The sequence below is a fragment of the Coregonus clupeaformis genome, chromosome 17, assembly GCF_020615455.1.
Source record: "Coregonus clupeaformis isolate EN_2021a chromosome 17, ASM2061545v1, whole genome shotgun sequence".
Lineage (NCBI taxonomy): Eukaryota > Metazoa > Chordata > Actinopteri > Salmoniformes > Salmonidae > Coregonus > Coregonus clupeaformis.
This window is the reverse complement of record NC_059208.1, coordinates 23196507-23221384: the sequence shown is the minus strand read 5'-3', so window position 1 is coordinate 23221384 and position 24878 is coordinate 23196507. Positions and strand designations below refer to the sequence as shown.

The 24878-nt window shown below is 46.3% G+C and overlaps 1 protein-coding gene across 4 annotated transcripts in view; it reads right to left on the bottom strand.

Moving 5' to 3' along the window:
* Positions 1 to 24878, bottom strand: part of LOC121586015 (cyclin-dependent kinase 14) — a 176656-nt gene that overhangs the window by 124163 nt on the left and 27615 nt on the right. For 2 of the 4 annotated variants that reach the window (XM_041902433.2, XM_041902430.1), the window contains one exon: positions 6056 to 6301. In XM_041902433.2, coding sequence (XP_041758367.1) covers positions 6056 to 6301 — 246 coding nt within the window. Of the gene's footprint in view, positions 1 to 6055; positions 6302 to 19331; positions 19535 to 24878 lie in introns of those variants that run through there. The other 2 variants (XM_041902431.2, XM_041902432.2) reach the window with 2 other exon arrangements.

Here is a 24878-nt window from a genome sequence, read left to right as displayed (position 1 = left end):
CCATGCCGCATTTCTGAGGGTTTTTATAAACAAACAAATTCCCCTCTGGGAGATGACAGGAAGTGAAACAGTATCTGTGAAACCCAGCTGGACTGGCTGCAGGCAGCTCACACATCTCAACCTATTACAGGCCAAATACCGGGCTGTGACAGGCCACTGTAGGGTCTAGTAGGACTCAAATGGGCCAACAATGGGATCTGCTGCAACACAGAATCTGCTGCAACACAGAATCTGCTGCAACACAGAACCTGCTGCAACATTGAATCTGCTGCAACACGGAATCTGCTGCAACACAGAATCTGCTGCAACACAAACACACTCAGCTAGTGTCTGTTATATAGTAAAGGGAGTAGGTCCTGATCCGGGACCAGATATATCCCCAAAGATACCTCCAACAAACACAGGAGTACTAAGGGTAGTTTATTCAGCCAGCAGCCTGGTGAGCCATAACAAACACACACTCAGGGCCAGTCAGTGTGTGAAGCGGCTCTTCAGTGGATTGTTGGCCTGATGGTTTAGCAGTACACAGGTTGATTATTAGAGTGATGGAGGTCAGGGTTAAGGGTGAGACACATCACTAGCCTGATTGGCTGAGAGCCTACTACCTGGCCGGATACACCCACTTCATTTCACCATCAGTTAACAAGGAATTGGAGGTCTGTGGGTAGAGGGGTATGGTGGGAGTCCTGGGGGGCTACAGTTCAGCTCTGCCTCTCTCTCTCTCTCTCTCCCTCTTTCAATTCAATTAAATTCAATGTCTGTCTCTCTCCATTTCTCTCTGGGCCTCCTGTAGCTCAGTTGGTAGAGCATGGTGCTTGCAACGCCAGGTTGTGGGTTCGATTCCCACGGGGGGCCAGTATGAAAAATTTATGCACTCACTAACTGTAAGTCGCTCTGGTTAAGAGCGTCTGCTAAATGACTAAAATGTCTCCTCCTCCAGGTTAAGTGCCCCTTGTACTGTACATCTCATGCATTTTTCATGTCCATGAATCTTCAACCAAATGGATTCTATCTGGGGTTCTCTCTTTCAGCCTATCTTTTTTTTAGCCTTTGTCCCCTTCCTCCTTTCTCTATCCTCTGGAGGTAGATGGTAAATAGCTCAAGTCTCTTCCTGTCTACCCCATGCTGGTACAGTACTGTGAGCTAAAACCCTACTGAAGTTATTTGACATTAACCAGTCAATGTTCTACAACAAGAGTGCATAGCTCTGGTCCTCAAGGTCCAGGGACAGCGTACACCAGGTGTTTGTCCTTGGCTTTTAATTAGACATTCATTACAATCTGTTGAGCCAGGTGTGTGGACCCTCTGGCCAGTCAATAGCATTAACTGGATGATTACATGTCAGGGAGAGAGGGCTGAAACCTAGCAGCAGGACTGTGGTCTGTGAGGACTGTAGCGCCGAGCTGTGCACCCATGCACTATTGGAAATACTAGAACATCACTGGAATATAAGTGGTTCAGCATGAAATGTTAATAAGAGAAGTAGGCAGGGAAAGATAGCGGATGGCTACAGTCGCCTAAGCAATAGGACCATCACATTTACATTTACATTACATTACACTTACATCAATTTACATTGTTAGATATGTTGTGGCCCAAACAAATCATACTGAAAAATTACAAACAAATTACAGAAATGCCGACAGGCAATCTGTCAAGAATAATAATAGTTATTACATCTTATTGTGTGTGCACAATAATAATAATTGAGCTAAATGAAAATACATTGAGGATACGATTTGAAACATGTCTCATGTACATGATTAAGCAATACAGTCTTCTGGTAACAACATTCAATCAGCCACCAAATGGAAATTACATTCTGGTTAGCTTGTTTTCTAATTTTCAGATCATCAATCTTAACCTAATGTAACACGCCTGAGGGAGGTCGGAAGAAAACGGAAGCATCCGTTTTCAGGCTTCGCCTCTTCTCTGCTTTTCCCCTGAAAACCGGATGCTTCCGGTGACACCCAGCCTGCTGAGGGTGCATCAATCTAAATCTAGTTTTAAATGCCAAAACAAAACACTTGCAAATACAGAACGCAATCTGAGTTTCTACTATGTTTTCTCACATTATTGACAACAACCGTACTGTTTGCCTGATGTTATTGCTATAGCATTGTGTGCTGTATACTAGTGACTGTACTGTACTGTACGTATAGACTGTACTGTGTATTGTATACATTAAAAACAAAAAACTATGTTTTAAGTGAGAAGTAGGCATTGGTCTGAAGCCGAAAAAGAAAGGAAATTCACGAGCACCACAATGCCTACTCCACCCATGCTCTACCAAGGTTTTCCAGCACACAGCTTTGACCTACTACAGTAGCTATGTTAGTCTATTTTACATTTACATTTACATTTTAGTCATTTAGCAGACACGCTTGTACTTCCAACAACGTGTAAGCAGGTTGCTTAGGATTCAAACCTTCTCAAACAGCCTAATTCATACTCTTAGAGGAGGTGTTCCCACAATGATGTGATTTGTACTGCATACAAGGTAATGTATTGCATTCTTTCTACCCACACTAAGACACTGTGTACTGGAGCAAAGCACAGCAATACAAGTGAAAGTACACAATAATGACAAATGGCAACAGAAATAATGTAGTTATTAATCTTTATTTAATATTAACAACTGAATTTCTAGAGGGAGCGAAAAAACTGAATCCCATTTAAGCCAATATGGCGTAAACTGGAAATGTTTTCCCTGATCTCTTTTAACAAGACAATCGAGAAAGCTCCTGGAAAACACACAAAATAATCAACATCTACCATTGTACCATTAACTATTTACATGAAAATGTACTTTAAAGTTTACTGAAGAAAGGCCTAGTACTACATCTGTAAAAAAGAAAAGAAAAAGTGAGTTATTACAAAAGAAACAATTTACAATCAAACGTACATTCATCAGACATAGTAAACTTTGTACATACAGGGATGGCCACAATTGCGCTTGAAGAGCTACAGGGTTATGCAGGCTTTCTTGTTCAAACCCAGTTCTACCACACCTGATTATACTATTCAAGGTCTCGATGAACAGCTGAGGTCTTGATAAACAAAAAAGCCTGCATGACCCTGTGGCTCATCAATAGCAATTTTGGTAACTCCTGATACAAACACTGTGACAAATGACAAACCGCTGAGAAACACCTGTAAAAATATATATATATATTAGACAAGTAAAAAACACTTCTAAGAAAAAATATTTACAAATCTGACATTGGATAGGTGGTCTAAATCCTTTAGCTCCAACTGTTTTTAGTAATGCTGTACACAGCTGTCCAACTCCAGTCAAATAGCACACATTCACACATTTATAAATGGCAGTATAAATATGAAATCAGATAGGAGTACTCACAGATCTGGAACCAAAAAAAAAAAGTGCTACTGATAGTGTGTGATGTACTGTATGCATATGAATAAGCGTAAGTCGTTTGTCAGCTCGACGTGGGCCAGCTTGACACATTTCTTAGCTTCTCAAATGACAGAAAGTGGCACCTGAAAAGGAGAATCGTTTACAACCTGTGCAACTTATCGCATGCATTTGTAATGTAGGGATGGCGTGCATCTGATGGATGAGGGCAACGACGTCTTCTTTGAGAGTTTGAGAGCTGGTCTCTCCACCGTTCTCTCCTCCGTAGTAGCAAGACGCGCGCACCAGTACTAGTACACATCACACTCCCTGTCCTTGCCACTCAACGATGCCCAACGTACCCAAAGGCTCATTTAAGAAACACCTAAAAAATGTAATATACACACATCGTGCATACGTGTGCACACCGGTGTGTGTGTGTTGGGAAAGGGAGGGTGGTGTCAAAAACAATTCACTAAAGAGAATGGTCAAAATAGCCCCCCCGGAAGGCGAACCCAGGACCTTCAAATCCCAGGGTGGTGATGCTAAGCTTTACACTACAAACCCTGTTCTAGGTATGTCAAAGTTTGGTGATGACAGCACGCGTTCGTTCCAAAATGTTTTTGTTCATTCACTCAGTATTGATTGAATGTTTATTTATTTTGCTTGGTAAATGTCTTGTTGTTGTCTAAAACGGTTGATGTGTTGAAAACAGTTTAATTTTATCACATAGCTAACTAAGTTAGCAAGCATGGCATTTTCTTTTGACTGCGCACAGGTCGCGCAAGCAAGCAATGATCATTATGATGTTGTTGTTTTACCTGGATGCTTTGTGGGTAACCTGCACCCCTGCTACTTTTTACTTGTGGATGGCGACTTCAGGTTTTCGGGAACACATTGAAAAGTAACTTGACACTGTGTTGATCAGTCAGCGCAAATTTTGATTATAATGACAAGAAAAAAATAGCATAAACAGAGGAGGTAGCGTACTGAATTAATGCATAAGGCAAGGGATAGAATTTGCTCTGGATTTTCTAACAGCGACACTTTTGTTCTGGCGTGTGCATGTATTATACATTTGCAGCGTGGCAGTTCTCAAAGTTTGGTATATATAAGTGGCCATAATAGCAGCCAAGGACATTCGCTAGCTTATTTGTTTGTGCTCTGATTACACGCAAGTGTTCAGCCATATGAAAAACCTTCCATAGCAAAATATACCTAGCTACCTTCCTTTTGCTTCTCATCCAACTGGTGTAATCTAGCTAGCTACAGCTGCAAGCATTCTACTAGCTAGCTGCTACTGTTGCGCAACAACCTAATTGCACCCGGTTTTAGAACTCTGAGATTCGGCTGAAAAGATGATAGCATTGTCAGAAATGCTACAAAAAGGTAACACATCCTTGGTTTTTATTGGGCAGAAATGTGCACGTGAGAGCAATAAATTGTGAATTTAATCAAAACTGTTGCACCTACAAAACGTATTTAGTCCAAATGGATCTAAGTCTAATTGTCACCTTATGGACGATGTAGCCTCGTTTTAAAACGACATCTAAAATTTTAGCTAGATTTGGGCAAAAAATTGTCTAACGACCCTAATGCTAGCAACCCTGTCAAGAATACGGTATAGTGGTTCTTGGTAACGGCCGGACGGATCATGACGAGAAGCGGGGAGGGTGTCATATTGGCTTACATATGATGGTAGGGAGATTTGAATTTAACATTGAGCTTCAACCAATGCATACTACAGTCGCGCCAACCAGTATAATGTACTGCAGGCCTATATTGTGTACTGTTCGACCGCACTGTGTATTGTATATAGTGTACAGCAGGGTTCCCCAACTGGCGGTGGTTTCATTTGCCCCCCCAAGTTTCCTGAGCAAAAAAACAATAACAAAAAAACATTTTATTTTTTTAAATGTTCATTGTTGGACATAAAAGAAAAATCAGGATATCAGCTCCAAGTGATTTTAATTTTAAAAATCTGTTCCCAAGTATTCCCACGCATAATAGAGAGACACGTGATCGTATACTGTCAGGGTGTGAGTTTCTATGTATATCTATGTGTATGATCTAGTATGTGTAGATCTATGTTGGCCGGGTGTGGTTCCCAATCAGAGGCAGCTGTCGATCGTTGTCTCTGATTGGGGATCATACTTAGGTAGCCATTTTGCCTACCTATGTTGTGGGATCTTGACTCTTGTTAGGCCTGTTTGTGTGTAGCCATTGTGAACGGTACGGTACGGTACGGTACGGTACGGTACGGTACGGTACACGGTACGGTGCGGTGCGGTGCGGTGCGTTTGTTGTTTTGTCGTGTGTTAACTTTGTTAATAAACATGTATGCATTCCACGCTGCACCTTGGTCTGACCCGTCTCTCAATGACCGTGACATATACAAATGTAAGTAAGGCTTGAAATGATTATGTTTTAGTCAAACATATCTGTTTGGGCTTCTTGCGGTCAATTTGCAGTCTTCTAATTATTTGTAATTATGTTCCGGCCCCCCGACCATCCGCTCAACAAGAAATCAGCCCTGAATCTAGTTGATGATCCCTGCTGTACAGTGTGTAGACAACAAACTGTGTATACTATAGACTGTACTGTGTATACTATAGACTGTACTGTGTATACTATAGACTGTGCTGTGTAATTTATATACAGTATGTAGCATACAGTGTGTAGGCTACTGTATAGACTTACAGAGCTGGGGCTGGAGTGTCGGCGCAGTTTGGGCGACTCTTTCCCGGTAGAGGAGGCTTTGGAGGAGATACAGGCATTGTTCTCTGAGTGCACCCTCTTCACCTGGCTGGCTGGTTTCTCGAAGGCGTCGAAACCGCTCTGTGTCCGCTGAACCCTTACCTTCCTGTCCTCAGGGATGGTGTCCAGGGGCGTGATGACCGAGTCCTTTCCCTGGCCGCTGCGTGTGGACATCTTTGTGACACATATCTGAGAGGGTGAGAGAGAGACAGGGAGAGGAGAAAGAGGGTGAGCGAAAACCATTTCCCCTCCTCTTCTAGATCTACACTTCATTTAATCTCTCTGTCTGTCTCCATCTCTCCCTCCATGTGGAGTCCCAGTGCTACATCTCTCTGTTAGGATGAGAAGATTTTTATCTCCATATCCCTCTGATCAAAACACAGCAACCAGCCTACTCTGTTTCCTCTGCTGTCTCTTTCACACCCCATTGCTGCTGTGCCTACACTCACACACACACATTCCCTCTAAACACAATGCAACCTACAGGCACCTGCACAGCCGCCAAAGAGTGTGTTGGTTCCCTAGGCAAAAAAGGACCAGGCAGCGTGTCATGTTGTGCCACAGCCTACCTTTCAGATGAAATATTTAGTACTGGACTCCCCAACGAGCTGCTATTCTAATCACTACACATATACAGTGACCAGGCTGCAGCAGAGTCACCTTGGAGCTCTCAGAGCAGATCAGCTCTCACCCAGGTTAGGATTAGGGTTAGTCACGGTACACAGATGGGTTTCTGACAGGGAACAAATAACAACAAACCAGGAGAGGAGAAACTGCCAAGAAAAAATCTGTTTATTTTACAGGTAGAATCCTTAATTGAAGCAATGACAAAGCATCCTCCCCACCCGTTTTGGTAAAAAACAAAAAATATATAAAAGAAAGTAACTATACAGATGAATCAATAATATGTCTTGATATTTGATGGCGGAAAAACATTCACTGTCTACAAAATTTACAAAGAATTAGCGCTGCACGATATGGGCAATTTTCTACCAAATATTGCGAATTTACTTGCGATTGTAGCTCAAAACACTTGTGTAAACTGTTGGAATCATAGAAAAATTATGATCATTCTCATTTTATGGTTGGAATGCAGTTGTTTGGCATGACAATTATGAAAAAGTAAGGGAGGAGATGGTTGTGGCAGAGTAGGAACGATTTAAATAGATATGTACATTGAGACAAAGATTTTAGAATATTCTTCGGCTTTTCCTCTCTGATTATCTCAGTGGATTTAGCTAGCAATTTTTTTTCTCACATTTGCAGCTTGCTAAGACTGTCACGGTTTACTATGCCAGAACCCAGAAGCAGACAAGGACAAGGTACGTTGAGAGAAAGGTGAGTGTTTATTTAGTAGATTCCGAGTGAGGCTGAATAATCCAGGGAACAGAGCGGGTGGCGTGGATGGGTTGTTGAGGGTGCAGTGGTTGGTCCGGTACTGGCTCGGCAGCCGCCGACCATCAGGCAGAGGTTGGGTGAAGGTTCCGGGTGAGAGACTGCAGACAGAACAAAAACGGAGGTCAGTACACAGCAAGTAACAAGGTGCAAAACAACAAAACTAACTAAGGGCTCAGAGGCTGACACGCTGACAAACATACTGTTCATAGCTAACGATCCGGCAGGAACTGGATGTTCGGCCAGAGCCTAAGAAGGGTGATGATCAGGACCAGGTGTGCAGATTGCTGATGGGATGCAGGTGCGGAAAACCAGAGCGCTCCCCGGAGCGTTCCCGAACCCTCGGGAAACTGGAGATTACGAACAGGAAAAACTAGTCACCAGACAGGACCCGACTCAGACAGCCGGGATCGTTACAGTACCCCCTCCGACTAAACGCCACCGGGCGGACTCCCCGGAGCGCCAGGATGGAGGCGGTAGAAGTCACTGATGAGGTCCGCATCAAGGACCTGTCGCCGCGGAATCCAACTCCTCTCCTCAGGGCCATACCCCTCCCAGTCCACGAGATACTGGAAACCCCGGCCCCGCCGTCTGGAATCCATGATGCGACGCACCGTGTAGGCAGGACCACCTCCGATCATCCGAGGAGGAGGAGGAGGAGGCGGAGGAGGCAACAGAGGACTGAGGAAGACAGGCTTGAGGCAGGAGACATGAAAGGTGGGATGGACTCTGAGCGTCCTCGGTAGTTTGAGTCGAACTGCCACTGGATTGATCACCTTCTCCACCACAAACGGACCAATGAACTTCGGTAACAACTTCCTAGACTCAGTCCGTAACGGAAGATCCCGTGTGGCCAACCAAACCCTATCTCCGATGGTATAGGTGGGAGCGGGGATCCGGCGACGATTCGCCTGGAGCTGATACCGGTCCGAAACTCTAAGGAGTGCCCTTCTGGCCCGATGCCAGGTCCGGTGGCAACGACGAATATGGGCCTGAACAGAAGGCACTGAGAGCTCCTTCTCCTGAGAAGGAAACAGGGGAGGTTGGTAGCCATACAGGCACTGGAAGGGAGACATCCCAGTGGCAGATGTAGGAAGAGTATTGTGGGCATACTCAACCCAAGGCAACTGAGAGACCCAGGAGGTGGGGTTGGAAGAGACCAGACAGCGTAGCGTGGATTCCATCTTCTGGTTGGCTCTCTCCGCCTGACCATTGGATTGGGGGTGAAAACCAGATGTGAGACTGACTGTAGCTCCAATGGCCAAACAGAAGGACTTCCAGACAGCAGAGGTAAACTGAGGGCCACGGTCGGAAACGATATCACTGGGCAAACCGTGGACCCTGAAAACCTCCCTAACCAGGATCTCGGACGTCTCCGAGGCAGAGGGAAGCTTGGCAATTGGCACAAAGTGGGCGAACTTGCTGAATCTGTCCACGATAGTCAGAACGACCGTGTTCCCCTCAGAAGCGGGCAACCCAGTGACGAAGTCCAGGGCCAGATGCGACCATGGTCGCCGGGGAATAGGAAGGGGGTGAAGTAGTCCAGAGCTGGGCCGATTGGTACTCTTATTCTGCGCACACACTGGACAGGCAGCAACAAACCCCCGAGTATCCTCGGCCATGGCAGGCCACCAAAAAGCGTCTGCGAAGAAACGCCATTGTCCGAGCCACGCCAGGGTGACAAGCCATCTTGCTGGCGTGGGACCATTTGAGGACAGCCGGACGAACCGACTCAGGCACAAACAACCGACCGGGTGGACCGTTACCGGGACCGGGCTGAGTCCGAAGGGCCGCCAGCACCTCCTCCTCAATCTTCCACATAACTGCTCCCACGACGCAGTTCCGGGGGAGAATTGTCTCGGTCTTGGACCCACTCTCCTCCGTCTTGGAGAACATCCGGGACAAGGCGTCCGCCTTGCCGTTCTTAGATCCAGGTCGGAACGTCAGGGCAAACTTGAATCGTCCGAAAAACAACGCCACCTGGCCTGACGGGAGTTGAGACGTTTAGCCGATTGCACGTAAGCAAGATTCTTGTGGTCAGTCCAGACAATAAACGGTTGCTCCGCCCCTCCAACCAGTGGCGCCACTCCTCCAAGGCAAGTTTCACCGCGAGAAGCTCCCGGTTACCCACATCGTAATTCCTCTCCGCAGGCGAAAGGCGACGAGTAGTAGGCGCAGGGATGGAGTTTACTGTCCGTGGAGCATCGCTGCGACAGGATGGCGCCAACTCCCACATCAGACGCGTCCACTTCAACGACGAACTGACGGGCCGTGTCCGGTTGAGAGAGAATCGGTGCGTTGGTGAATCGCCTCTTCAAATCCAGAAACGCTCGATCCGCCTCCGGATTCCACTTGAAGGTCCTGATACTGGAAGTCAAGGCAGTTAACGGAGCGGCCACACGGCTGTAATCCCGGATGAATCTGCGGTAGAAATTCGCAAACCCCAAAAATCTCTGGAGCTGCAATCTCGTACCGGGCTGGGCCCACTCCAGAACCGCTCTAACCTTCTCCTGGTCCATCCTAATCTCTCCCCTGGAGATGATGTACCCGAGAAAGGATGTCGTGTGGGCGTGAAACTCGCACTTCTCGGCCTTCACGAACAGGCGATTCTCCAACAATCGCTGCAGAACCTGCCGGACATGCTGGACGTGGTCGGAAGGTTCCTTCGAGAAGATCAGAATGTCATCCAGGTAAACAAACACAAAGAGACCGATCATATCTCTCAGGACGTCGTTCACCATACTCTGGAATACCGCTGGAGCATTGGTCAGTCCAAACGGCATCACCTGATACTCGAAGTGACCCATCGGTGTATTGAAACCCGTCAACCACTCGTCCCCCTCTCTGATCCGGACCAGGTGATACGCATTGCGTAGGTCTAGCTTGGTGAACACCGTAGCACCCTGTAAGGAGTCGAAGGCAGAACTCATCAAGGGCAGGGGATACTTGTTCTTGACCGTGATGTCATTCAACCCCCGATAATCAATACACGGTCGAAGAGAGCCATCCTTCTTACCCACAAAGAAGAATCCTGCCCCCAGGGGTGATGACGAGGGACGAACGAGACCAGCAGCTAGGGACTCCTTGATGTAGGTCTCCAACGCCTCACGTTCAGGTCGGGAGATACTGTATAACCTTCCCTTGGGGTAGACAGCTCCAGGGACCAGGTTGATGGCACAATCATATGGTCGGTGGGGAGGGAGTGACAGAGCCTTCTGCTTACTGAAAACTTCCCCCAAATCGTGATATGTCTCGGGAACCAGGGACAAATCTGGGGGTTTAGCCTCAATCACCTGACTGGGAACCGAATGGGGGCAGGCAGTCTTGAGACAGTTAGCATGACAATCAAGGCTCCAACTCGTTACCTTGCCCGTCACCCAATCGAACGTGGGATTGTGTTCCTTCAGCCAGGGGTATCCAAGGACCAGAGGAACATGGGAAGACGGCAGAATGAAGAATGAAATCATCTCAGAATGATTCCCCGACAACCGCATCTTAACCGGTTCAGTCCTCATCGTGATACGTGCCAGACTACTGCCGTTCAGAGTGGTCGCTTCAATGGCTTCCGGCAATTGCTCCTTGGAAAGCCCCAGCTGTTCCACCAACTCGGCATCAAGAAAGCTTCCATCGGCACCTGAATCGATAAAAGCGTTAAGCGCTAAGCTCTGATTCCTGTTCACAAGGGTAGCCGGGAAACGGGGGTCTGACAGAGGTACTGAGAGGTTGAAACTGGCTCGCTAAAAGTCCTCCCAACTTTAGCGAGCCGGGCAGTTTGACGACCGCCGGGAACAAGTGGAGATGTAATGTCCCGAGCTACCACAGTAGAGGCAGCAGTTGGTCTTACGTCTATGTTGACGCTCCTCCTTGGTTAACCCGTGCCGCCCCACTTGCATGGGTTCAGAATCGGGAGAGAGGACCTCTCCACTAATCCATTGTGGTGGAGAATGATCGACGTGTTCTGGTCCACCACCCGACCCGACTGGGAACTGAGAAGCTGATCGATTGGACGGACCCCATTGCTTCTCCCTCCTTCGCTCTCGGACTCGATTATCCACCCGAATAGACAAGGCTACCAAGCTGTCCAGGTCACTAGGCTCCGGATAGGAGATCAACTCATCCTTGAGCTGCTCCGACAGACCCTGGTAAAAGGCCGCTTGCAGCGACTCCTCGTTCCACCCACTCTCCACAGCCAACGTCTTGAACTCGATCACGAAGTCGGCCACGCTGCGAGTTCCTTGGCGAAGCGAAAACAGGCGCCTAGCTGCGTCCCTCCCTCGGACGGAATGGTCGAAGAGCTTCCTCATCTCGGCCGTGAACCCCTGGTATGAAGCCATGCAGGGATCCTGTCGTTCCCAAACGGCTGAAGCCCACTCCAGCGCTCGACCACGCAGCAACTCAATCACAAAGGCTATCCTAGCCTTGTCTGTGGCATAAGAGTAGGGCTGTAGATCGAACACTAATCCACACTGCATAAGGAAGGAACGGCATCTTCCCAGCTCCCCCTCATATTTATCCGGCGTCGGAACCTTGGGCTCACGGATGGACACAGCTTCAGAAGCGGCAGGCGAGATGGGTGAAACCGGTAGTGGATCCTCCACCGGACACTTACGTTGGTTCTGGACCTCCGCCAGACCGGTAGAAAGGTTCCGAACTGACAACGCGATCTCCTGTAGTACCGTGCTATGATGGCCCAACATCTTCTCCTGCTGGGTAATAGCATGGCGAACGGAGTCCAGGTCCGCTGGGTTCATTACTGGCCGGATCGTTCTGTCACGGTTTACTATGCCAGAACCCAGAAGCAGACAAGGACAAGGTACGTTGAGAGAAAGGTGAGTGTTTATTTAGTAGATTCCGAGTGAGGCTGAATAATCCAGGGAACAGAGCGGGTGGCGTGGATGGGTTGTTGAGGGTGCAGTGGTTGGTCCGGTACTGGCTCGGCAGCCGCCGACCATCAGGCAGAGGTTGGGTGAAGGTTCGGGTGAGAGACTGCAGACAGAACAAAAACGGAGGTCAGTACACAGCAAGTAACAAGGTGCAAAACAACAAAACTAACTAAGGGCTCAGAGGCTGACACGCTGACAAACATACTGTTCATAGCTAACGATCCGGCAGGAACTGGATGTTCGGCCAGAGCCTAAGAAGGGTGATGATCAGGACCAGGTGTGCAGATTGCTGATGGGATGCAGGTGCGGAAAACCAGAGCGCTCCCCGGAGCGTTCCCGAACCCTCGGGAAACTGGAGATTACGAACAGGAAAAACTAGTCACCAGACAGGACCCGACTCAGACAGCCGGGATCGTTACAAAGACCAACTAACCAGTGTTTTGCAGAGAGCAAGTTACACAAATGAATAGTATAATATAGAACATGTGGATTTATATAAAGAAGCAAAGTGGAAAGCTGCATCGTTCTCATTTGGAAAAATCTGTTAACTGCATGCTGTTTGGTCAATGCATGCTAGTGTTGTCACGATACCAGAATTTTGACTTCGATACCGATAACAGGTTTAGTATAACAATACTCAATACCATCACGATACTCAATACCAAAACAATACCATGGCCAACAAGAAGGCATATTAGCCAAAGTCACAGAATGGCACTTGATCCAGACAGATGAACTCAGCTACTGCTCTGTTCAATCATTTGGCATCTTTTGAGTTCAACATCATGACATTATCATTTTTTTACGTCACCATTTTTCAGAGAATAAATTATACAATCAATTTGACTTTGTTTTTATCAATCTAACTACATAACAACTTAATGGTAATCATTTATTTGAATGGTACATCTCTATTGATAAACTCTGAATGAGTCTCTGTCACCCTAACCCATATTGGAAAGTCACACTACGATATATGAGCTGCAAGATTATTAGAGAATGTACGGTAGTGGTTCAGTTACACTACAATATGAGCTATAGATTATTAGAGAATGTACAGTCGTGGTTCAGTTACACAATGAAATCTGGGTTGAGGAGAATATTAGAAGATGTACAGTGAAGTGGAGAGCCGGGAAAGACTGTATTAGAGGATGTAAGGTAGTGCTATTAGGGAGGTCCAAGGTAATGCATCTGGCTACAGTAGAGTAGTTACTGATGATGCCATTAGGATGAGTGATGGACAATAACCACAGAGAGAGAGAGAGACAATATCAGAGCCAACCTCCCTCCCATCATGACTACTTATCCTATTATCTGTAAAGCCTACCCAGTCAGACAGACCAGAGACAACAGAGAGGTTTAGTCCTCATTCACGGCCCTCCTGCCACGGTGTAAAGGTGCATTTCCTTTTCACACAGAGAGACAAAGGGCCAATATGGTAGCCAGAGATGCTGTGAGGCGATAGGAGAAAGAGTGGAAAAAAACACCTCATCCTCTCACCATCACTATCTGGAGCACGTTGCTATTGTTGTCAGTGTTCCTGAATGGTAAATGATTGATGTGTGTGATGCGTACATCTGACACTAACTAGGCCAATCCTTTGAAGGCAGTCTCTCTCTCTCTCTCTCTCTCAGCGCATCTTTCTTTGTGATGTGACACCTCTTTCAGCCTTCTCCATCTCCTCAAGGCACTGCTTGTATATATCTGTAGGGCCTATTATAGATCAGTGTGAGGATGGAGGGAGGGTTGTTCTTAAAGGAGGCCAGGAGATCGGGAGAGCGGAAGCGCCCTGGCGATCAATGAGCGATGGGCTGCGTGAGGAAGGAAGGATGCAGGAAGGTGTGACATTCATTCCCACTTCCAATGAGGTCAGATGGGCTGTCAGAGGTGGATCAGGCTACACTCTACCTGCCGTTGCTATAGGCCACCGTCTCAGAGAAAGCAGTAGAAAGGGTAATCATGCTTTGTATTTAGCTGAAATTACTGTAAGTGGTAAAGAGGCACTTCCTGAAATTACTGTAAGTGGTAAAGAGGTGCTTCCTGAAATTGGCACTTTGTGGTAACTTAATAATAATTCAATATAATAGAAATGGCAGTTTTTTGCTCTGTTTAGCTCTGGCCCTATATTATATAATACAGCTCTTATACCATATTATAATGTTGCAATGTGAGCCTTCAGATGTTTTGTGAGAGTGTTTCCCTACTTATAATCTAAGCCTACAGATATTTAGTGAGATGAGTTTCACTTCTCAACCAACTCCTAATTAACTAACATCAATGGCTGTATAAAATCTTCAGACAGCCGAGCCGACAGACCACTCGTTCGTTCCTTGTCCCAGATCTGTGACTATCATTAGAGACGCAGTGCCATGAGGTAAACACACCTTCTGGAAAATAACACAAACCATGTCTCAGAAAACAACACAACACTGTAGCACTGCAGCACACATCACAGTGACTGCTCATAGCCAGAGGAGCTGTGTTCGTTACATCACAGTGACTGCTCATAGCCAGAGGAGCTGTGTTCGTTACATCACAGTGACTGCTCATTGCCAGAGGAGCTGTGTTCGTTACATCACAGTGACTGCTCATAGCCAGAGGAGCTGTGTTCGTTACATCACAGTGACTGCTCATTGCCAGAGGAGCTGTGTTCATTACATCACAGTGACTGCTCATAGCCAGAGGAGCTGTGTTCGTTACATCACAGTGACTGCTCATAGCCAGAGGAGCTGTGTTCGTTACATCACAGTGACTGCTCATAGCCAGAGGAGCTGTGTTCGTTACATCACAGTGACTGCTCATAGCCAGAGGAGCTGTGTTCGTTACATCACAGTGACTGCTCATAGCCAGAGGAGCTGTGTTCGTTACATCACAGTGACTGCTCATAGCCAGAGGAGCTGTGTTCGTTACATCACAGTGACTGCTCATAGCCAGAGGAGCTGTGTTCGTTACATCACAGTGACTGCTCATAGCCAGAGGAGCTGTGTTCGTTACATCACAGTGACTGCTCATAGCCAGAGGAGCTGTGTTCGTTACATCACAGTGACTGCTCATAGCCAGAGGAGCTGTGTTCGTTACATCACAGTGACTGCTCATAGCCAGAGGAGCTGTGTTCATTACAATGACTGTATAAATTGGGTTTATTATTCACAATAAGCTATTTATGTAAAATGGGTTTTGTTAGAAACTGATTGTAGCACTGTTTAGTTATTGTAATAGAAGAGTATGAAAATGTATACACTCACTAACTGTAAGTCGCTCTGGATAAGAGCGTCTGCTAAATGACTCAAATGTAAAGTGTAAATGTTGCTGTGGTTTAAAACCATCTTCCAGAGAGTAAAGTAGCTGTAGCCCTCTATAGATATACAAGATGAGGCTGGGCTAGAGTTAGGGATGGGAAAAGAGGTTCAGATACAGTAAGACTGGGCATTGGGTTAGGCTTTGGGAAAGGTAGGTAATTTTCTATGTTTTGCCCAATCCACTTACATTAGCTACCGTATCTTTGCCACAGCTGGGTTGATAACAATGATGTATATAAACCCTGGATTGCCAATGCTATTAATTGGCCATTGAGAGGCTTTGAAGCCACCGGTCGGCCATATTGGCAGTCCTCCATAGGAATGAATGGAATTCTACAGTATTTCAATTAAATGTTTCAAGGATTAATTAATTAATTAATTAAGGTGTCTGTAATATACTAAATGTGGCAAAAACAAATATAGACATTAATAAATGCATTTCTATACCTTCCAAAATATTTTTTTTACAATGGTGAGGGAGTGCCAAGATGGAGCCACGATGGCTTCAACACAGCGCCCCAATCAGACATCTAGTGTATAAATAATTGGTTAATAAGCCTGACTAGAATAAACTACTAATTCAAATAGAGCAAACCAGACCCTCTACAGCTGTCCACAAAACAGGACTGTCTCCTGACCTGTCTCTCCATCCCTTAATCCCTCTGTTCTTCCATCCTACATTCCTCCATCCGTCCATACCTCTGTCCCTCAATCCCTTTGTCCCTCAATCCCTCTGTCCCTCAAGCCTTCCATCCATCCCTCCCACAGGTATCTATAGGTTGTGTGAGTTGTATAACCCTTCGTCCATCTAGAACCAGCCATCCAGCCAGTCAGTCAGCTAACCATCCAGCCAGCTGACCAGAGGCCCAGGCCTCACCTCCACCTCCTTCCTCTGATTAGTACCGAGAGCACTTGGCTCTGATTTGGATGTAGATGGAGGATAAAAAACTCGGACATATTAATGAGTAAATTGTCAGGCTTCCCCAGCACTGCCAGCCTAAGGAGTCAGAAGCACGCAGGATAACTCAGACCAATCGCTCAAACACTTACTAACTCCAATGGGGATCTCTCCCAACTCTAGACCAATGCAACCCAGCTCAGCTATAGTTCAAATCTCACTGTTCAGAGCCAACCAGAACAAGGAGAGGAGACCAACAATAGATCAATAAGTAGAACAAGGTGATCTAATCCACTAGACCTAACACGTCACAACTAAAACCTCCCCTCTATTCTGTTTGAGTTTAAGTGTTGGATGTAGTATCTGACAGAATGTGCCTCTTTGGAGGTTTTGGTCCAGGGCAGAATGACTGTTGGCTTTGGTTCAGCATTACTGACACTACTGTAAGAGGTTCAACACTGGGCTCGTCTGCAGACATTACTGTTAGATTTATGTCTGTCTCCAGACGAGAGGGAGGAGTCCGGCCATTTAGAGGGAGTCTTCTCATTCTGTAGAGTGGCTTGGCTTGGCTTTAGTCCTGCAGAGCCAGGAACAGACATACTTCTGAAGGGCAAGTGAGGATACGTTGGCTTTGAACAAGGTGGAATGGATTGGGTGGGTCTTTGAAATAGGTAAGGTGGGTTTAGTGGGCATTTGAACTTCAGCAAGTGGACCATTAGTACGGTGATGCACTGATATCAATCCGGTTGTATCAGTTAATGGTTAATTCCATGCTTTTCTCCTGGACGTAAATGGTTGATCTTCCTACAGTAAATGATCACCATTTACTACGAGACTTTACTCCAACTAAAACAGCTGCTGTGTGTGAACCACTAAATATGCATTTAAAAAAATATAGAGTGAATTTTGGAGCCATTAGAAACCATGATGATTCAGACATATTTTCCTCCTTTTAGGAAAGTAGCAGTGAATCAGAGATTAATTAATGCATAGGCTACTGCCCCCAGACAGATACGTCCTGTAGTACTTATCACACCATGTTGAAGTGACCCTTCTCTTTTCCTCTCTCATAGTAGCTTAGCACCATATAAATACATATTCATCAACGTGTTTATAATATATTCATCAATGGTTATCACTTCAATGGAGCCTTCAGCGTCCATATTATGAATCATTATCATAATATAATAATAATATGCCATTTAGCAGACGCTTTTATCCAAAGCGACTTACAGTTATGCGTGCATACATTTTTTTGTGTATGGGTGGTCCCGGGGATCGAACCCACTACCTTGGCGTTACAAGCGCCGTGCTCTACCAACTGAGCTACAGAGGACCACATACATAGTACTAAGGCTACCATTGTGCTCTATAGTTCCTGAAGAACTCTTTCCACAGGGGGTTCTACTTGAAACCAAAAAAGGTTCTACCTGGAACCAAAAAATGTTTTTTCCTATGGGGACAGCCGAAGAACCCATTTGGATCCCCTTTTTTCTAAGCGTGTAGACCCAGTCACTCCTCCTTAGGCCTATCTGCCTTCTTCCCCCTCTTCCTCCCTCTCCTCATCCACTCCTCTCGTTTCCCTCGTCACTTTCCCTCCCTTTTTGTCCTCATCATTCTCTTTCTGAAATCACAGTGAAATCACTGTTCTCTTCTGGTCTTTCTAAGGAGAAGAAAACAGAAAAGCAGCAGCAGCACCCCTTCATGGCTCGATGGTTTAGTCTGGTTGAACGGCGATAGATATTTTTGATATTGATATTTATTATATCTATCGCCCTTCAACCAGGCTAAACCATCGAGCCATGGAGGAGTGCTGCTGCTGCGTTTCTGTTTTCTGCTTGTTTCTGTTTATTTCTCTTCTCCCATCTCCTTAGAAAGACCAGAAGGTATGTTGTGTCGTATGGCCCTGCAGAAAAGCCCAAGGCACAGCCTCTCTGCCTCAGTAGGGTTCTGTGAGTCGTTAACACAGATGGGAGAGTGGCCTCCCTCGGGGTGGAAGCAGAGCTTATGCAGATCACCGGTCCGACGGACACTCAGACCAGCGTGACATGTGAGCAGCAAACACTGCTACAGAGTAGCCATTCAGACGGGTAAACATCAGCACCTCTCACAGCACAGCAATGAAACATACCTTCTAGCACTGAGGGAGGGAGGGAGGGAGGGAGGGGGTAAGCGACAGAGAGGCAGAAAGGAGACTAAAGATGCTCTCGTTTGTGCTTGCTGAATGAATGCAACGTAAAGAACCTGTACAGAAACTGCAGAGGAGGCTTTCCAGAGTTACAGAGTCAGCCCACGGTGTTCCACAAACACCCCCTCCCCCCAGCGCCTACATACCCTCGTCACATCCTCCCTAATCACCATCACACACAGATAGTCTCAGGTGGGCCCGCCTGCGTGAAGCTAGCATGTGAGCTCATCATGGTCCACACACACACACACAGATGCACACACACATACATGCACCCACACACATGCACACACACACAGCACTCCTGCTACTCCGTCTATTTCTATACATGCCCTAGATGGTAAATGGTAAACATGCCCATCTAACGTACTGTACAGCATGTGTGTGATGTGTCTGGGGAATACTATTCCGGCTGAGCCAAACACACACACACACACACACACACCTAAACGCCTGCATGCACTGCTCTACCGTGAGAGAGGGAGGAACGGAAAGAGGGAACTAGGGATTTGGGGAGGAGGAGGAGAAATCATCACTAATCAGTTTGCCTTCTTACCTTACAGCAGGATAAAGCTCACCTGGGATTCTCTGGAGAGCAGATGGAACACAACGCACCACTAACACCAATCACTCTCCTCTCATTTCCCTGCTAACAAACTCAAAAACATCTCCCTCTCTATCCCTTGCTCTCTCTCTCCCTCTCTCTTCCTCTCTCTCCTCTCAGGCTGGAACGAGGAGATTGTACTACAACACAGGGGGAATGAAACTGGAGGTGGGGAAGTGGCAGACTGACACGTCACAATCCTCTCGGGCGCTGAGCGGAGAAAGATGATGCATTGTGATTTGAGACCAGAGGTGCGTTAGGATACGGGCTGTGACGCAGCAGATGGCTGAGGGGTTCTCCTGTGTCCATGTCAGCGATCCTGGAGCGCCAGCGGCCCCTGTTTAGTAATGAGAGATGGTGCGGCCGGTGGAGTTTGAGGAAGCAGACTGTGGCAGCAGCAGCAGTGTCTGCAGCATTAGCAATAGCAGTGTAGCAGTGATGCTGGGTTAGCCCATGCGTGCGCTGAGCTGGGGCAGGCACCAGGGAGAGACAGGGCTCAAACACTATCGATTGTCTCTCTCTCTATCTCTCTAGCACAGTACAGTGCACACTTAGGCTGCAGCACTTATATGAAATATGAAACCCTAGCCATTCCCTGACAGCCTGCATGCATTAATCTAGCCCTGGATGAGTAGCATCAACAACAATCACAGAGGAGAGATGCATGGGGAGACACTCCTTAAGTGCTGTCAGGGTTTAGCCTCTCTGCTCATTTACAGTGCATGGAGCCATAGCAGGAGACAGCAGAGAGTCAACTGCCCAATGCTAGCTTTCACAACATATTGCATTCAGTATACATTCATCTGATATTGTCTCTTCAATTTTTTATATGGATGTAGTGTGTGTGTGTGTCATTCAGATAGTGTATAGAGGACAACAAATGATCTTCCACTGTGACAACTCATTTTGTGAAAACGCCAACATCATGACCCTGTCACATAGCACAAACCACAGATAGAGTAGCATTTCTCTCTCTCTCTTTCTCGCTTTCTTAGTATCAGACTCTTGCTCTCTTCCTCCCTCTCTCTCTCTCTCATTTTCTCTCTCTCTCTCTCTCTCCTTTTCTCTCTCTCTCTCTCCTTTTCTCTCTCTCTCTCCCTTTCTCCTTCTCTACCTCTCTTATTTTTTTCTCTCCATCTCATGGATGACCTTGATTGACAGGCGTGTTGCCACAGGAACCAGAGTGTGTCCATTGTGTTGTGGAGGCACTTCATTAACATACCTGATATCAGGCATAAAAGCATGAAATCCACATTAACAATGTTGTATCTCGAGGCTAATAATTCTACCCTGGCAATCATAGAATATAATTAGGGAAATACTTAGCATCCTAATAGAATATTAATCGGTAAAGGGGGTCCTGGGTGGCGCAGCGGTGAGGCGCCACCACAGCCTGCGGTTCGATACCAGGTTGTACCACAACCGGATGTGACCGGGAGCCCCATAGGACAGCGCACAATTGGTCCAGCGCCGTCCAGGGTAGGGGAGGGTTTGGCTGGTGGGGCTTCCCTTGGCAACTAACACCTTATGACAGGGCCGGGTGCCTGCAAGCTGACTCAGGTCGTCAGTCGAACAGTGTTTCTTCCGACATATTGGTGCGGCTGACATCCGGGTCAAGTGAGCAGTATGATAAGAAGTAGGTGGCCAGGTGGGTCATGTTTCGGAGGACGCATGACTCGGCCTTCGCTTCTCCCAAGCCCATTAAAGAGTTGCAGAGCTGAGCCAAGGAACTTAATTCAGGGAGAAAATGGTTGAAAAAAAACAGTTTAAAAAAAAATGCCTGGGATTACTAGGTGCCGTAAGATCAAAAAATATATATTGTATATATAAAAATATACAAAATCTGTAACCATTCTCTGATCCTGTCTGTCAGGGTGGCACAGACACACACAGTGATGTGGTAGCCCCTCTGTCTGTCTGTTATTGTACAAATATCCACATAACAACTGAGGATATCCTACAAGACATCCAGACATCCCCTGGCAGGAGCAATTAGCTGCCTGAACTAACTATAGGCTTTATTCAAAACACACATGCATGCACACACACTGAGGGAGGCATGCAGGCAGTGTTGGAGGGTGCTAGTCCGTGGGTGGAGAATCCAAGAGGGCTCTGGGTCATGTATTATTCAGGACACACACGACTGCATGCCTGCCTGCCTGCCTGCCTGCCTGCCTGCCTGCCTGCCTGCAGAGAGAGAGAGAGAGAGAGAGAGAGAGAGGCTGGCTGAGGGCCTGTGTAATGATGATGAAAGGGGAGTTAGAGGGAGAAGAAGTGGGGCTAGAGACACAGTGGGGGGCTGATAGACCAGAGAGAGAGAGAGATTCATCTGACTGGGAGCAACACAGTAGCAGTGCCCTCTGGCCTGCCCTTTTCTCTCCTGTCATCCATCCTTTCCATCCCTCCATCCGCGCTGACACGGCATGCCCTTCAGCCTTTCGCCATTTACCACTACTGCTATCCATCCCTCTCTGCTCTCCTCTCACACTCCCCCCTTCACACAGCTGGGCTCCCAGTGAAGAAAAGTCATCTGGATATCCACTGGAGTCTACAGCAACCATACAAGCCCTCCAATCATCATTACTCCCTCCCATCCCTGCCATGCATCATAACTCATCTTGACAGATGACTTCCTTCCTCCCATCCACTCGCACTACCTCTCTGTCCCTCTCTCTCTCTCTCTCCCTCATGTGTTGTCTGTATGTATTCCCTTGTTTTCAGGGCTGAGAGAGAGAGAGGGAGATAGAAAGAGAGAGATTTTATCTTTCTCAGGTTACAGGGCCAGGGCCTGGGTCATGCTTCAATCGCTCTCTCCCTCCATCCTCCCATCCATCAGGGGAGGGGTAATGTAATAACACTCTCTCCATATCAGACAGCTGAACAACAGCATCCTAAACAACCACCAGATAACACCCCGGAAACATTACTGAAACACATCAGTCACAATAAGGAAAGACAATATGGTTAAGTATCAATCAACAGGTGGTGGAGGAAATGGAGGTAAAGTGGTTGGACTGTGGTGTCATCGTCAAAGACATGCAAATATATTTACTGCTGATATATTATAGTACTGATATATCCTATGCTGTACGTGCCGCTTGCAATTTTTCAAACCCTTTTGGAATGGTATTAAATATGTTATTTCAGCTTAAATCATCTTGCTTCCTATAAAATACTAGAGACACTAATAACAGCCTCACTTCCCCCTTCTAAACTCCCCTCCAAACTGAATATATTCAGTGTGTATATTGTTTGGTACAGATCTCGTCAAACAAAATTAAGATTGCTGATGTAAGTTAACAGCTACTGAATTAAGACAAGTTAACCATTTCTTTGTGTTCTGTTCCTCAAGCTCCAGAGTGACAAGTCAATTTGTCTCATTTGGAAGTCTAATGAAACAAGCTCCAGAATCACAGGCCGTGTCATTTAGGATCACAGGGCTTTTGTACCGTGGCGGCTTTCAGTTGCAAATAGCCCAAACTTCTGCCTTATAACGGGATGCATTCATGTTTGTGGGCCATGAGATTACAGAGAGAAGACGCCACACTCCCTGGGCTGGACTCCATCACATTGCCCCCTTTAAACTCAAATGCTTAAAGTACAAATGAGGGAATTATCAATCGACTCCATATCATTAGGAAACTCCTTAGTAATAATAACAAAGTCAAATAAAATAGCAGTAAAGCAATGTGGCAGTGACACATAAGCTACTGTATTAAAGCGAAGATAGCACAGAGAAAGTATAACCTTCTATTGTTTGCCTACAGGCTGATGCATCTCTGTGGCAGTTCATGTTTCATTGACAGGGAAGGACAGGGACTAAAATGGCTGACTACACATATGCACAGATATGATAATTCTAGGAGTTCAATCAGTTGGCCAACTTTGTAGGCAGATGAGATGAAAGAAACAGGCCTACTAGACATTAGGAAGGCCATTAAAACCAGCTCACTGTGTTCACACTGCCAGTGAACATCACATTTGCATCACACTGCATGGTATAATTGTCTTAGCCCTGCCTGGGCACCATACAGAATATATTTCATCTTAGAGCCTGCCTGACTGTGATGCTGTATTCATACAGTTAAATCATTTTGTAGTATTTATACAGTGAGAATAAGGGAGTAGCTACAGTGGGGGAAAAAAGTATTTAGTCAGCCACCAATTATGCAAGTTCTCCCACTTAAAAAGATGAGAGAGGCCTGTAATTTTCATCATAGGTACACGTCAACTATGACAGACAAAATGAGAGAAAAAAAATCCAGGAAATCACATTGTAGGATTTTTAATGAATTTATTTGCAAATTATGGTGGAAAATAAGTATTTGGTCAATAACAAAAGTTTCTCAATACTTTGTTATATACCCTTTGTTGGCAATGACACAGGTCAAACGATTTCTGTAAGTCTTCACAAGGTTTTCACACACTGTTGCTGGTATTTTGGCCCATTCCTCCATGCAGATCTCCTCTAGAGCAGTGATGTTTTGGGGCTGTCGCTGGGCAACACGGACTTTCAACTCCCTCCAAAGATTTTCTATGGGGTTGAGATCTGGAGACTGGCTAGGCCACTCCAGGACCTTGAAATGCTTCTTACGAAGCCACTCCTTCGTTGCCCGGGCGGTGTGTTTGGGATCATTGTCATGCTGAAAGACCCAGCCACGTTTCATCTTCAATGCCCTTGCTGATGGAAGGAGGTTTTCACTCAAAATCTCACGATACATGGCCCCATTCATTCTTTCCTTTACACGGATCAGTCGTCCTGGTCCCTTTGCAGAAAAACAGCCCCAAAGCATGATGTTTCCACCCCCATGCTTCACAGTAGGTATGGTGTTCTTTGGATGCAACTCAGCATTCTTTGTCCTCCAAACATGACGAGTTGAGTTTTTACCAAAAAGTTCTATTTTGGTTTCATCTGACCATATGACATTCTCCCAATCCTCTTCTGGATCATCCAAATGCACTCTAGCAAACTTCAGACGGGCCTGGACATGTACTGGTTTAAGCAGGGGGACACGTCTTGCACTGCAGGATTTGAGTCCCTGGCGGCGTAGAGTGTTACTGATGGTAGGCTTTGTTACTTTGGTCCCAGCTCTCTGCAGGTCATTCACTAGGTCCCCCCGTGTGGTTCTGGGATTTTGTGATCATTTTGACCCCACGGGGTGAGATCTTGCGTGGAGCCCCAGATCGAGGGAGATTATCAGTGGTCTTGTATGTCTTCCATTTCCTAATAATTGCTCCCACAGTTGATTTCTTCAAACCAAGCTGCTTACCTATTGCATATTCAGTCTTCCCAGCCTGGTGCAGGTCTACAATTTTGTTTCTGGTGTCCTTTGACAGCTCTTTGGTCTTGGCCATAGTGGAGTTTGGAGTGTGACTGTTTGAGGTTGTGGACAGGTGTATTTTATACTGATAACAAGTTCAAACAGGTGCCATAATACAGGTAACGAGTGGAGGACAGAGGAGCCTCTTAAAGAAGAAGTTACAGGTCTGTGAGAGCCA